Source organism: Saccopteryx leptura, chromosome 4, assembly GCF_036850995.1.
Source record: "Saccopteryx leptura isolate mSacLep1 chromosome 4, mSacLep1_pri_phased_curated, whole genome shotgun sequence".
Taxonomy (NCBI): domain Eukaryota; kingdom Metazoa; phylum Chordata; class Mammalia; order Chiroptera; family Emballonuridae; genus Saccopteryx; species Saccopteryx leptura.
Window position 1 is genome coordinate 206,405,108 of NC_089506.1, and position 12,240 is coordinate 206,417,347.

The 12,240-nt window shown below is 42.9% G+C and overlaps 1 protein-coding gene across 1 annotated transcript in view; it reads left to right on the plus strand.

Moving 5' to 3' along the window:
* The window catches only part of GRIN2A (glutamate ionotropic receptor NMDA type subunit 2A), a 402,144-nt gene that overhangs the window by 318,157 nt on the left and 71,747 nt on the right, over positions 1-12,240 (plus strand). The window contains exons 6-8 of the mRNA XM_066382631.1: positions 3,755-3,960; positions 9,760-9,928; positions 10,036-10,189. Of these exons, the coding sequence (XP_066238728.1) occupies positions 3,755-3,960; positions 9,760-9,928; positions 10,036-10,189 (529 nt within the window). The remainder of the gene's footprint in view (positions 1-3,754; positions 3,961-9,759; positions 9,929-10,035; positions 10,190-12,240) is intronic.

Sequence of the window (12,240 nt, forward strand, 5' to 3'; positions counted from 1 at the left end):
CTCAGTGGTAGAGTGTCGGCCTGGTGTGCAGAAGTCCCGGGTTCAATTCCCAGCCAGGGACACAGGAGAAGCGCCCATTTGCTTCTCCACCCCCCCTTCCTCTCTGTCTCTCTCTTCCCCTCCCGCAGCCGAGGCTCCATTGGAGCAAAGATGGCCCGGGCACTGGGGATGGCTCCTTGGCCTCTGCCCCAGGCACTAGAGTGGCTCTGGTCGCGGCAGAGCGACGCTCCGGAGGGGCAGAGCATCGCCCCCTGGTGGGCAGAGCGTCGCCCCTGGTGGGCGTGCCAGGTGGATCCCGGTCGGGCGCATGCGGGAGTGTGTCTGACTGTCTCTCCCCGTTTCCAGCTTCAGAAAAATACACACAAAAAAGAAAAAATCAATTGCAGGAGTAAAGAACCTTCACTTTCAAGCAGTTAACATCCAGAAATCTGTTCACAATGACTTCCATGTATCTTTTTCTATATATTTTGGCTAACAAACTATATTAGCTCTTAGGGTAAGTCTCTGCTCCTTAACAGCACCTACAAGGCTTTGCATCATCTAGCTCCTGTTTTCTTGGAGTACTCTCCCTTCCACGATTCCTTCTCACTCCCCACCTGCTCATTTTAGATTTGCAATCTCAGTTTAAGAGTTTCTTCCTCTGGGAAGCCTTCTGAGATTTCTTTACCCCTCTTTTCTCTGATAGACCCACCTTTTATTCTTCTTCCTGGCTTGCATGATATGTACTTTTGTATATTTGTTGGACCCAGATGTGCCTTTCCAATTTGTGTAAGAATTCCAAGCAAGGAATTTGTTGTTTTCTCTATAGTATACATAGTTCTTGGTACCTAGTAGCCACTTATTAATACTTATGGATTGAATGGATCTCTGTTAAACCTGTCTATACACTCTGGACTCATTTATAGTCCTTTAAAATAGGGACAGAGGAGGGAAAAGTGAAGGACATCTGTTCTGCCCCAGTCTGGTATATAAAATCTTGGAGTTGGGATACATTTGTATTTGGTGTTTCATATGGGAGCCTATCAGAGGAGCCAGTGAGACTCAGAGCAGTAAGTTAGAGCTCTCAGGATCTGGGGCAATATTAACACAGCAGCTTCAGCTCCTGATTGAGTTTTTCCACCCACCACTTGCTTCCACCCTCCTTGGCCTACTCATGGGTGCTTACTTAGACATGTTGGGAAGGGAGAAAGACAAGATTTAGGAAGTTATTGCACTCTGGAAACTCATAAACCTTTGCAACCTCTCTCTCTGTGAGTCGACTCTGGGCTTTTGCCTGCCTCCCACTGTGTAAGGTATGTGATATATGGTCAATGACATCACCAAAGATCTGCTAGCTAAATAGGCATTACCTCTATTTATGTATTCTTGGGACTTTAGGGATTGTCTCTGAAGGAAGGAGAGGTCTTGGACCTATAACGTGACTAGTGTAGAACAGTTAATAGAAACACTAGTAGGAAAACACCTTTGGATTCAGACAGCTCCATGCTTCAGCTCTGCTTCTACCAGATACTAGCTGTGTGTGTTTGGGCAGGTCACATAACCTCTCTGTGTGTTAGTTTTATGAATTGTGAAATTAGAATAATAATCCTCACCATGTAGGATTTTCGAGGGTCAAACTAAGTGGTGATATACTCACACATTTCCTGACCCAGAAATGCTCAAAAGTGGCATTGTTACAATCATAGCTAAAATAATAATAATAATAATAATAATAATAATAATAATAATGCTGCTATGGTGGAGATGGGTGCAAAGTTCTGTATTACCAGGGAAGACTGGGACGCCTTTAAAGGTGACGTGATATTTGAGTTATATTTTAAATGCCTGTCACAACAATAATAAAACAATAGCAGCTACCATATGTATTACGTGCTAAGTTCTATGCTCACTGCTTCTTGTATATTTTTGGCTTATTCAAATCTTACTACAGTCCTGAAAGGTGTATCCTGTTGTTATGCGCAATTTACAAGCAGAGAAAGTGAATCTCAGAAAGGTTAAGTGACTTCCCTAAGGCTACACAGCTAATGAGGGAAGCCGGGATTTGCACTCAGTTCTGTTTGAGTCCGAAACCCATTCTCTTACCTACTGACTACCCAGCCTTTGGGGGAGGAAAACAAACCAAAACACAAAACAAGGGAGGAGTCATTGTAACATGTCTCCAAAGGAAAAACTTGGACATTTCTTTATCTTTGCATATTTATTATTTTTGGTTTGATCTTTGACCTGCAGCCAACTGATAGTTTCAAGAAGGAAGGACTCTTTCTGTTTTTATCCACCACTGTTCCCAGGCTGGTGCCAGCTTATAGTTGGTGCTCAATAAATCTGCGTTGAATGAATGAAGAATTTGATGGGCTCAACATCCTCTCCCTCTTGTTACACATGGCAGCATGGGTAGATGACTGTATTTGTTTAAGCAAATCACTCTACTCTCCTTCCTGCCTTAAAAAGGAAGGTACCAGTGAAGCTGGGCAGTTTGTCATTGGCCACACAGGCTATTTCTCTACAAGCAGTGAAAATTTTCCAGTCCAACTGATGAGGTCATCTTAGACAACACTGACTGCCTTCTCTCGCCCCCCCCCCTTCACCTCACCTCTCCTGGTGGCCAGAGAGTCTGAATTCTCTTTAAAGACCTGAGATTCATTCCTGGTGACACTTATGTGCCAGGAGGGGAGGTGAGTGGGTCAGCCCAGACAGACGAGCCCAGACAGGCACTTGGTGTTTCAGACGAGGTGTTTTTCTTGAGGTTGGTATTACAAATAAAAAGCTGACCTGTGGTGTCAAGCAATTGCACGTGGGAGCGGGAGGAGGAGAGAGAAAATGCGGTGCTGGGGGCAGCTCTCTGCCTCGTGCATGCGAACAGTGCCAACAAGCTGTCAGATGAAATTAAGGTTCAAAACATACAGCCTTCAATTTGATTTCACTAAGGTGCCGACTGCTGCTTGCAAGCAGCACATCGATCCTGTTCTGACAGGTCTTGATATATACTAAGCAGGAGTCTCCCCTCTGTGCTGGATTAGTAAAAGTTCATCTTCATTTGCAACCTAAATAGATCCGTTTCTGAGCTTGCAGCGTTGCTTTTAAATTCCTGACCTGCTCTGTTCTGCTTGTGTGTTCTCTCCCCAGCTCTCCCTTCCACTTCCTCTTCCTCTTCTCTTTCCTCCTTTTCTAACACTTAAAACAACAACAACAAAACTTCTTCCTTTTCATTTTCTCTCTTTTAGATGTAAAAGGAAGAAGTATGTGGTCCTTGCTCTGTGCTGGGCACTGTGCTGTATGCTTTTCACAAATTGCCTTGTTTAATTGTCACAACACCCTTGTAACGTAGGTAGAATTGCGCCTGTGTACAGGTGAGAAACAGATGAAGAGCCCACCTGCAGTTGTACAGCTACTAAGTGGCAGAGTTGAGGATTCAAGCCTCGATCTCTCTGATTCTGAAAGTCCGTGCTGTTTTCATTACATCAGTGGTCCTGAACTCTGGCGGGACTTTGGAGTCACCTGGGGACCTCTGAAAGGGTTAGTGCTCAGGCAAGACCCCCAGGACTTAATTAGTCTGGGGAGAGGCCATGCCCGATCATCTGCTCCCCCTTGCTCCCCCTTTTCTGAGCATGTGAGCAGATCTGTATGTGGAGGTAGGAGGCAATAAAACCCTTAAGGTTGGATGACTTCCTCTCCTGTTTCTCTAATGGGAAAAGACCTGCCTTCCTAGGAGTCTGGGGGGCAGAAATTACAGCCTGTCTTTGTCTTCATGATGCAGGTGGGCAAGTGGGAGAACCAGACCCTGAGCCTGAGGCATGCCGTGTGGCCGAGGTACAAGTCCTTTTCCGACTGCGAGCCGGATGACAACCATCTGAGCATTGTCACCCTAGAGGAGGCCCCCTTTGTCATCGTGGAAGACATAGACCCGCTGACCGAGACGTGTGTGAGGAACACTGTACCCTGTCGGAAGTTCGTCAAAATCAAGTGAGTCGGGGACACTGTCAGCTGAATGTGTCCAGCCTTTTAAAATAACATTGATAATAACAAAATCTATAAAATAATCAAATGTAATAGAAAATATACCTTATTGTAATAGGTATAATATAATAATAGATTGTTTTTTAAAAGACTTAAACTAGAACTGCTCCAAGTGGTTGGCATTATTCAACTTTGACAACAGCAGTACAAGGTAAGTGATTTTGACATTTTAAATATGATAAGAACTGAATTGTGGAAAGATGGAAGCCGTTCAGCTAGTAAGTGGAAGAGGCAGGACTCAAACATGGGTCCAAATTCTTAGGCATTCTGCTGAATCAACCCTCTCCTTCGATCTTGCCCAAACACGTATTTTCTTTGTTTTTCTGGCTGCTCCCCACCCCACCCCTGCACCGTCCACTTCCTCCCATCACTTTTATATTCCCTAAATCCAGACTTCTTAAAATTTTCCAAAACTTCTCTCCATTTGGGGGTCGACACACACCTTACAGGTGACTTTCTGATGAGATCAAGGTGGAGCTGACCTCCTGGTGACCTCCCCGCTCCCTGGCAGCAAGCAAGCGTGGCTCACATCTGTGCCACTTCTGCTTTTGTTACAAATGAAGAAAAAAACCGGACTTTTATTTTTAACAGAGCCTCTGGTGAAGGCTTCTCCCTCATGTATAAAGCTTTAGGAGAAGCATAAAGCTCCATTGCCAAGTCCAAGTCCCTGACCGTAGTCTTTGCTAATGCAAACACAAACAAAAGTATCACCTTTGTAGGGGATTCACCAAAGGAAAAGGCCTATCGCTGGAAGGAAATCAACTTCTTTTTCTGAGTAGCTTATGATCACCTCCTGTTGCCTGGCTAATTCTTGCTTGTCCTTTAAGTCTTAACCTCGCCCTCCCCAAGTTCGGTGAGTTCTCCCTACTTCTGCAGTACTGTGAATATGTCTCTATGTCTTAGTCAGTTCAGGCTGCTATAACAAATTATCATGGACTGTGTGGCTTTAAAAACACATTTATTTCGCACGGTTCAAGAAGCTGGAAATCCAAGATGGAGATGCTGGCAGATTCAGTATAAGCACAGATGAGGGCCCTGTGCTTACCGTCTTTCCTCCCATGGCAGAGAGAGAAGAAGCAGGCTCTCCTGTCTCTTCTCATAAGGGCACCAGTTCCATTTATGAGGGCTTCACCCTCATGACCAAATTACCTCCAAGGTTCCCACCTCACATTGGGATTGGGTTTCAACACATGAATTTGAGGAGGCACAAACACTCAGTCCATACCACTCTATTTCTGTGTCACCATTTGTGGCTTATAGTTTGTCCATATTTCCTCCTGGATTATTAGCTGCCTAAATCTAGGCAATATGACTTATTAACCTTGGTACCCAAGTGACAAGCACAGAACATGACATACCAGTATTGATGATACCTGAATAGATGAGTAAGAGGCTACTTTTCCTCCCACATTCCAAATTCCAACCTAAGTTATTACACAAGATGCAAATCTCCAGAGCTCAGCTCTTGGGATAAAGATATTTTTTTAAAAATATGATTGCTAAATATATTTCAAAGGCACATTTTGGTTTGGAGAAAATTTTGTTATCAATAAGCAGCCACTTTGGAGTTGAAATTCTGAGTAGATTATTCAACAAATAATGATCAGTCTTTTTGAAGCTGTCAGCCTCTTGGGAGTTAAAATTTTGAATAGATTGGTCAATGAGTAAATACACATTAAGCACACTTTAGGAGTTAGGCAAAGTGCTGGGCACAGGGGATATATCACTAACAGGGAAGACAAACGACAAAGACCTTGTCATCATGAAGCATATACAGGGAACAAATAACTCAACCAAAAAAGGGCCCATGCAGCTTCTTGTTCTATTTAACCTTGGGGAAGGGTGTAAAAAAGGTGTTGTGATGAGAGGATACCTTGAGGTATATGGGGCTCCTTTAGCTCACATAGGTAAGTATCAAGGTGGCATAGAAAGGATGAGAAGGAGCCAAATGTGGGAGGAACTGGGGAAAGTGCCTTCTAGGAAGAGGAAACAGGAGGTGCAAAGACCCTGAGGCAAGAAAGAGATGGGCAAGTTTGGGAAATAATGGAAGCCTAGTGCAACATTACAAAGCGATGAGCCAGGGAAACAATGAGAAAGTTGCCAAAGGAAGTTTTGATTTGGGTAGGTGTTCTCTGAGCAGAGCTTGGTCAGAGGAAGAAAGCAGGGTGGCTGGCACAAAGCAGAGTGGGGCACCTCTCATATGATAACAGTGCCTTTTCTATTTCAATCTGGCCACTAGGAGGGCCTCTTATGTTTCATAGTCAATAATAGGGTTTAATGTCTTTAAAATCAGAAGCCTTAAAGCTGAAAATAATAATCACCAAGTCCTGAGTCACATTTGTACGGAGAAAATAAACCCCCAAATAAATTACTCTCTCTGAAAGAATTGACTTTTTCACTGAAGAATATGAACAAATTAAAAGGTTCAAATTCACAATTTAGGTTCTTGTGGGAGGTGGTGGTGGCTTGTAGCTTTCCTTTTCCCACCTGGGGACACAAGTTCACCTTGGTGGCATTAGTTTTTGTTTTACCTGAAAGCAAAGAAAATTACTAGAATCCACTAATCTCAACATTAACACAGACTGGACCAATTGAATTTCTAAAGGTGATATCCCTGAGGCAGGTTAGTTGGTTCCAAAAAAGATTCTCGATAGGGGACAGGGTTGTATTTGTTTTCTCAGTGACGTTCGTGCAGAGAAAGCCCTTGGTCACCCACTCACTTCTGCTACATGGCCTGGTCTTGAGGGCATACATAAGTCTTCTCAGTTACAGGGAATAGGATGTGAGCTGTGGAACCAGGATGATCTTCTAGCTTGCCAGTTGAATGTTAAGGCATGAAGAGAAAATTGTTAAGGAAAACTTACCTGGCCTCACTATGTAGAGAGAAATGGCCGTACGACCAATTGGTCCCCCAAACCGTCAAATCATTGGGGAGAAGAGAGGAGCTACTTTTAAGTGATTATGTGAGGGGTGCTTTAGATACTTTATTTTATCTTCTCAACTATCCTGCAAGGTAGGCTTCAGCCTTCTCGGTTTGCAGACGTGCCGACTGAGGCTGTGAGTAAAGAGACTGTCTGAGTTCTTGTGGCTGTTGGCAGCGGACTCCGGGTCTGGGAGCAGCTCTGTCTGGCTGGCGCGGCTGTGCTTGTATCCACTGGCCACACTGGGAAACCGTAGAGCCAAAGGATAGGATTTCTTGGATCCTCTTCCCTCTATTTGTTTTTATGAGTCACCCTTTATTTTGGGCGATGGGAGAGAGCTGGAGAGAGCGAGTGCACAGGCACCATTTCTCAGATGTCCATGTTGTTAAGTCACACCCGCTCCACAGACACACACATAAGGGCTGTGCTAGGAACCATCCGCACTTCCTTCCCCATTACAAACTCGTGGTGTTTTCATAACGCCAGTGATACCTTCAGCTATTGCATTTGCTGCATGTGTCTTTGTCCTGTGTCCCCAGGGCCTAGGTCTTTGTCTTGAACAGAGTAGGTACTCAGTGGGTGCTTGTTGGGTGAAAAAGGCATCAATGACTGGTATCTAGAAATAACTTAATATTAGGGGACATGGGGCATAATTAACTCATAAACTGGTTGAGGTGCCCCGGGAGGCCAAAGAATCATATAGGTCACTACATGCCTGTGACCCTGAGTCTTAAACCTGGAGCATTTGTCAGTCTTGTCCAAAGTCTTCCAGGAACCTTGACCAGGGGAAGGAAGAGACTGTGATGAAAGGGGCAACGGTGCAGAGAGTGAGGGAGACACAGTGGTAAGAGGTGGAGCAGAGGCATCGGTGCATGACCTGTAACAGCATTGATTTTGACCCATTTCTCAGGGTCACAAACACCAAGACGGAAATCATATTTGGACAGGCCATTAATTTAATGTACTGATAGCAGTTGTAATTCCAGCCTGACCCCTTCTGCTCTGGGCAGTTGGTGGGGTAGGGAAGGTACCTATTTCCTGTCACACTATGGAGTTAAGTCTACCAGTCATCATATGTAAATACATACAGATGTGGCCCCCCACGCTGAGAGTGGCAGGGTCAGAGGAGGTTATCCAGCCTCTAGGCTAGAAATAAAGTCTCCCAGCTGGCAGAAGCAGGTGGTCCTGGCTGGCAGAAGCAGGTTGATTGAGCTGAGATTGGGGTTAGGATAAGAAAGAGGTCATGGTGAAGACAGCAATTCAGAATAAGTGATCTGCAATCCTCAGATAAGGAAAACATTGAAATAAAGATTTCATTTTGCAATCCACTTTCATTACTCAGTTATATTATCAAATTTATTTATATGCATGGGTATAAATGCAGATATACCCAATGGTACTTGGCTTGTGTGTACATCCAATTATATATGTAGCATGTACTCACTACAGATAATTGGGGGGGGGGACTAAACATATGAAAAGGGGAAAAACATTTTTCACCATTCAAAAGTAGTTATGGTTCATATTTTATTGTTCCATTCAGATATTGCCTACGCTCATCTGTGTTCACATAGCTATGATCATTCTATAATGTATCACTATGTAACCTACTTTTTCACATGATGTGAAAACATAGGGTTTTTTTTTTATGTTGCATTTCTGTAAACATCATTTTAGTGCTCAAGTAATAGTGCAATGTGTAGATGTGTCCGCAATGGAATATTCAGACAGAGCACATATCTCATGACATACATGACTCAAAGGCAAAGCACTGAACTAATGGAATTCCAAGTGCAAGGTAGAATAAAATGAATTGCCCAGAGAGGTCTCAGTCTTCCTACATGACCTGTCTAGGTCCTTTTGGCTATCACTTGTCAAAGTCCCTGCTTCCTTCTCTTTTAAAGGAATTTCCAATTTTTGCGGGTGTCCTTTGAGTATGAGTATGACTTGGTCAGGTAAATAAAGCAAGGTGGTGCAAAGCTTAAAGTGATGAATGTAACCTTGGTAGATTATGATAGCTTTTAAGACAGCTTTTAAAACACACTATTTTAATGAGGATTTTTTTTTTCTGATCAAGTGCATTGCTATCTCATAGTGTCATCTTTTACAATTCCTGCCACGCAAGTAGGGAGGAAAAAATGTTATGAATGAGCGAGCCCTCGTTTGACAGATGACTCAATCATGAGATATTCAATCTATGGGCTCAGACAGGGAGTAAACCTCAGGCTTCCTGATTCTCTGCTGGGGTGTCTTTTCTCAGTAAGGAGAGAGCCTTTCCTAAGCCTTTACCTGGTGACCAATGGGAAGCCTCCCTTACTTTGTCCCTCTGGTTGCAAACCTCTGTCTGCATGATAGGATAGAGCAAAACTCTCCTTCCTGCGAATTTCACGCCCCCTCCCATTTTCCGGTAAGTTTTTATAATTCAGTTTAGATCAGATGACTAAACCCTGGTCCAAAAAGGTTATATGTGTCCTAAACTTTTAAAACTAAGAGGCAGTAACTCTCACTGTATAATGGGGAAACAAATACTGCCTAATTAAGAGAAGTGTCATGGAAATTAACCCAATAATTAGAACAAAGCATTTAGCACAGTGCCTAGCCGATAGTAATTACTCAATAAATGTTAGCCGTGGTCATGATCACGCTCAAAATTAAGAACACTCTCCCCTTTCGCTGTCACAAACTCACTGCACACCCTTGGAAAAGCCACTCTTCGTTTTGAGCCGCAATTTCCCCTGTGAAAAATAGCAGAAGAGCATAGCTAATGATTGTGAACAAATTTTCCTGTGCTAATAGTCTGTGGTTTTGGGATTTTTCTCTACAGTAATTCAACCAACGAGGGGAAAAATGTTAAGAAGTGCTGCAAGGGGTTCTGCATCGATATCCTAAAGAAGCTCTCCAGAACTGTGAAGTTCACCTACGACCTTTACCTGGTGACCAATGGGAAGCACGGCAAAAAAGTTAACAACGTGTGGAATGGGATGATTGGCGAAGTAAGTTACTTTGCATCCCACGGGCTCTCATTCAGACTCGGGGCCTGAGGCCCTCAGGGACGGAGGGGAGGGTAATAAAGGCGCTGTGCTTCTCTCCTTCCATCCAGGTGGTCTATCAGCGGGCAGTCATGGCGGTCGGCTCCCTCACCATCAATGAGGAACGCTCTGAGGTGGTGGACTTCTCTGTGCCCTTTGTGGAGACAGGAATCAGCGTCATGGTTTCAAGAAGCAACGGCACCGTGTCGCCTTCTGCTTTTCTAGGTATCTGAACTTTATCGTCTCTGTTACTTTTCTACAATGGATGATGGGTATTTTATCTTGTTTGCTTGAAGGATGTAACCGGATAGGAGCTGGTTCAGTTCCATTTAACCATGTCAATATATTCCAAAGCATGTCACATTTGAATTATCCCAATTCACTCTTTTCCTCAGTTAGCATCTCTCATTTATCTTGAACTTGGAGAAATCTGCTGAAAACGGAATCCCATATTCAGATAGTGATCTTGATTGTGTAGAATGTAGACTAGTAGACATATTTCTTAGAGCCTTAGAGACATTTAACAAATAAGCTTGTCTGTCCCCAGTTAATTTAAATCAGCCCCTAACCCGTCATTGGCCAACCACATCCCCATCCTCCATCCCTCACTGGAATGACAGTCACTTATTTACCGGATTTAAGAGTGAAAATAATGGTGACTGCAGAGTGATTTATACCAGGACTCTAATAAATAACATCAAAATATCTGAAGAACATACACTGATTTAAAATAAACAGAGTCATATTTTCAATGTGACTAGCCTTTAAGCTGAATGGCTTCTGAAGGAAGAAGTTCTTTTTATGCTCCTTTAAACTAGTTCATAAATTTATATTCTCACATAAGATTGTTTCAAAGCAAAGTAGATTTATATTTTCTATCATCTGGTTTTCTCTAGCATTGTAAGTATATGTGCATTAGGTAGCCTGCCTAGAGTGGTTGAAACTCCACGCAACATGTCAAGCACTATTTATTGTTTCTTTAAAGGAAAATGTTGTGTGGACTGTTTGGTTAGCATAAATATTTTTTGATCGTGGCTATCTTGACGACCATGAATTCAAACGAACTTCTCCTTGACATTCCCTTATTAGTGGGTTTGTCCCAAATTTGGGAAGGTGGAGATGAACATTGACACCTAAAAGAAAACTGTACGAGGAGGGGAAACAGTTAGACTAAGGCCAACTGAATTGGTTACATATTTTAAAGGACGAAAAACCCCTTTGTCTCTTAGAGAATGCAAACTGCGGACTGGAGCAGTTTGCAGACACCATCTCCAAACCCGTGTCTCATTCCTCCATTGTCTTCAGTTACTTGTAACATCAGGATCCAGTGAAACTTGTTATGCTTCACTCTCTTGAGCAAAATGTTGACTAACAGGATTTGGGGTACGGCCTTACTCACAGAGACGTGGAGTGACCATTTTCATTTCTGGTAACCCATTTAGGCTGTTAAAATCCTTTCCACTCACTGGATTAGGGTTTGGCACTGGTGGCTTCAAACGGTCATAAGCTTCGTTGGCATGATGCAGACCTTAACAAAATACACACCTCACTGCGTTCCTTTTGTGCCTTTGTCTGAGATGGCTAACAACGCCCATGTCTTAGGAAGGGAGCCTCACTACATCATGAAATATACGCCCCACCGATCCAGAAATGCAACACGTGCAGAGTCTTGACCATTACTGACTAGACCCCCACTCAGTAGTCACTCTTAGTCATTTCCTCTTGCCCCCCATTTTCTATCAGACCCTTTAATGGGGATTTTTGTTCCTGGAGGTTCAGAAAAGGTTAGAGGAACTTACTTCATGGAAAGAGATCTGTTTCTTTTCACTAATTGTCCCCATATCTCCTTAGGAGCTAGAGAGAACTTTTTATTCCAGTTCAATCAGAGAAAAAAAAATATCAATCAGCTTCTTTAATAAAAATGGACCACTGATATAGAGTCTGCCCTCAGCACACTTTCCCTAGATTTTTATCTTACCAGCATTAGTAGAATATTTCCATAAAAAGTCAAGTATTTTTGCTAAATGTAGCCAGACTTCCTTTTTCCTTTACTCTTCTGCTGTTTTTTTAAAAATAAAATAAAATAAATGGTAGCTTGAAGAAACTATTTTCAAAGCTGTTTTTACATAGTAGGCTTAATATTTTTCCTAGTCACTAAATGATATCCCTGTTTGATTGACTGTGTACCCCTTTATTTATGGTCATTATCTGCAGGTTTTCAAAGCCATAATGAACTGTGCTAAGCTACATTTTTTTCCATTCACTGGTTCAGTCAT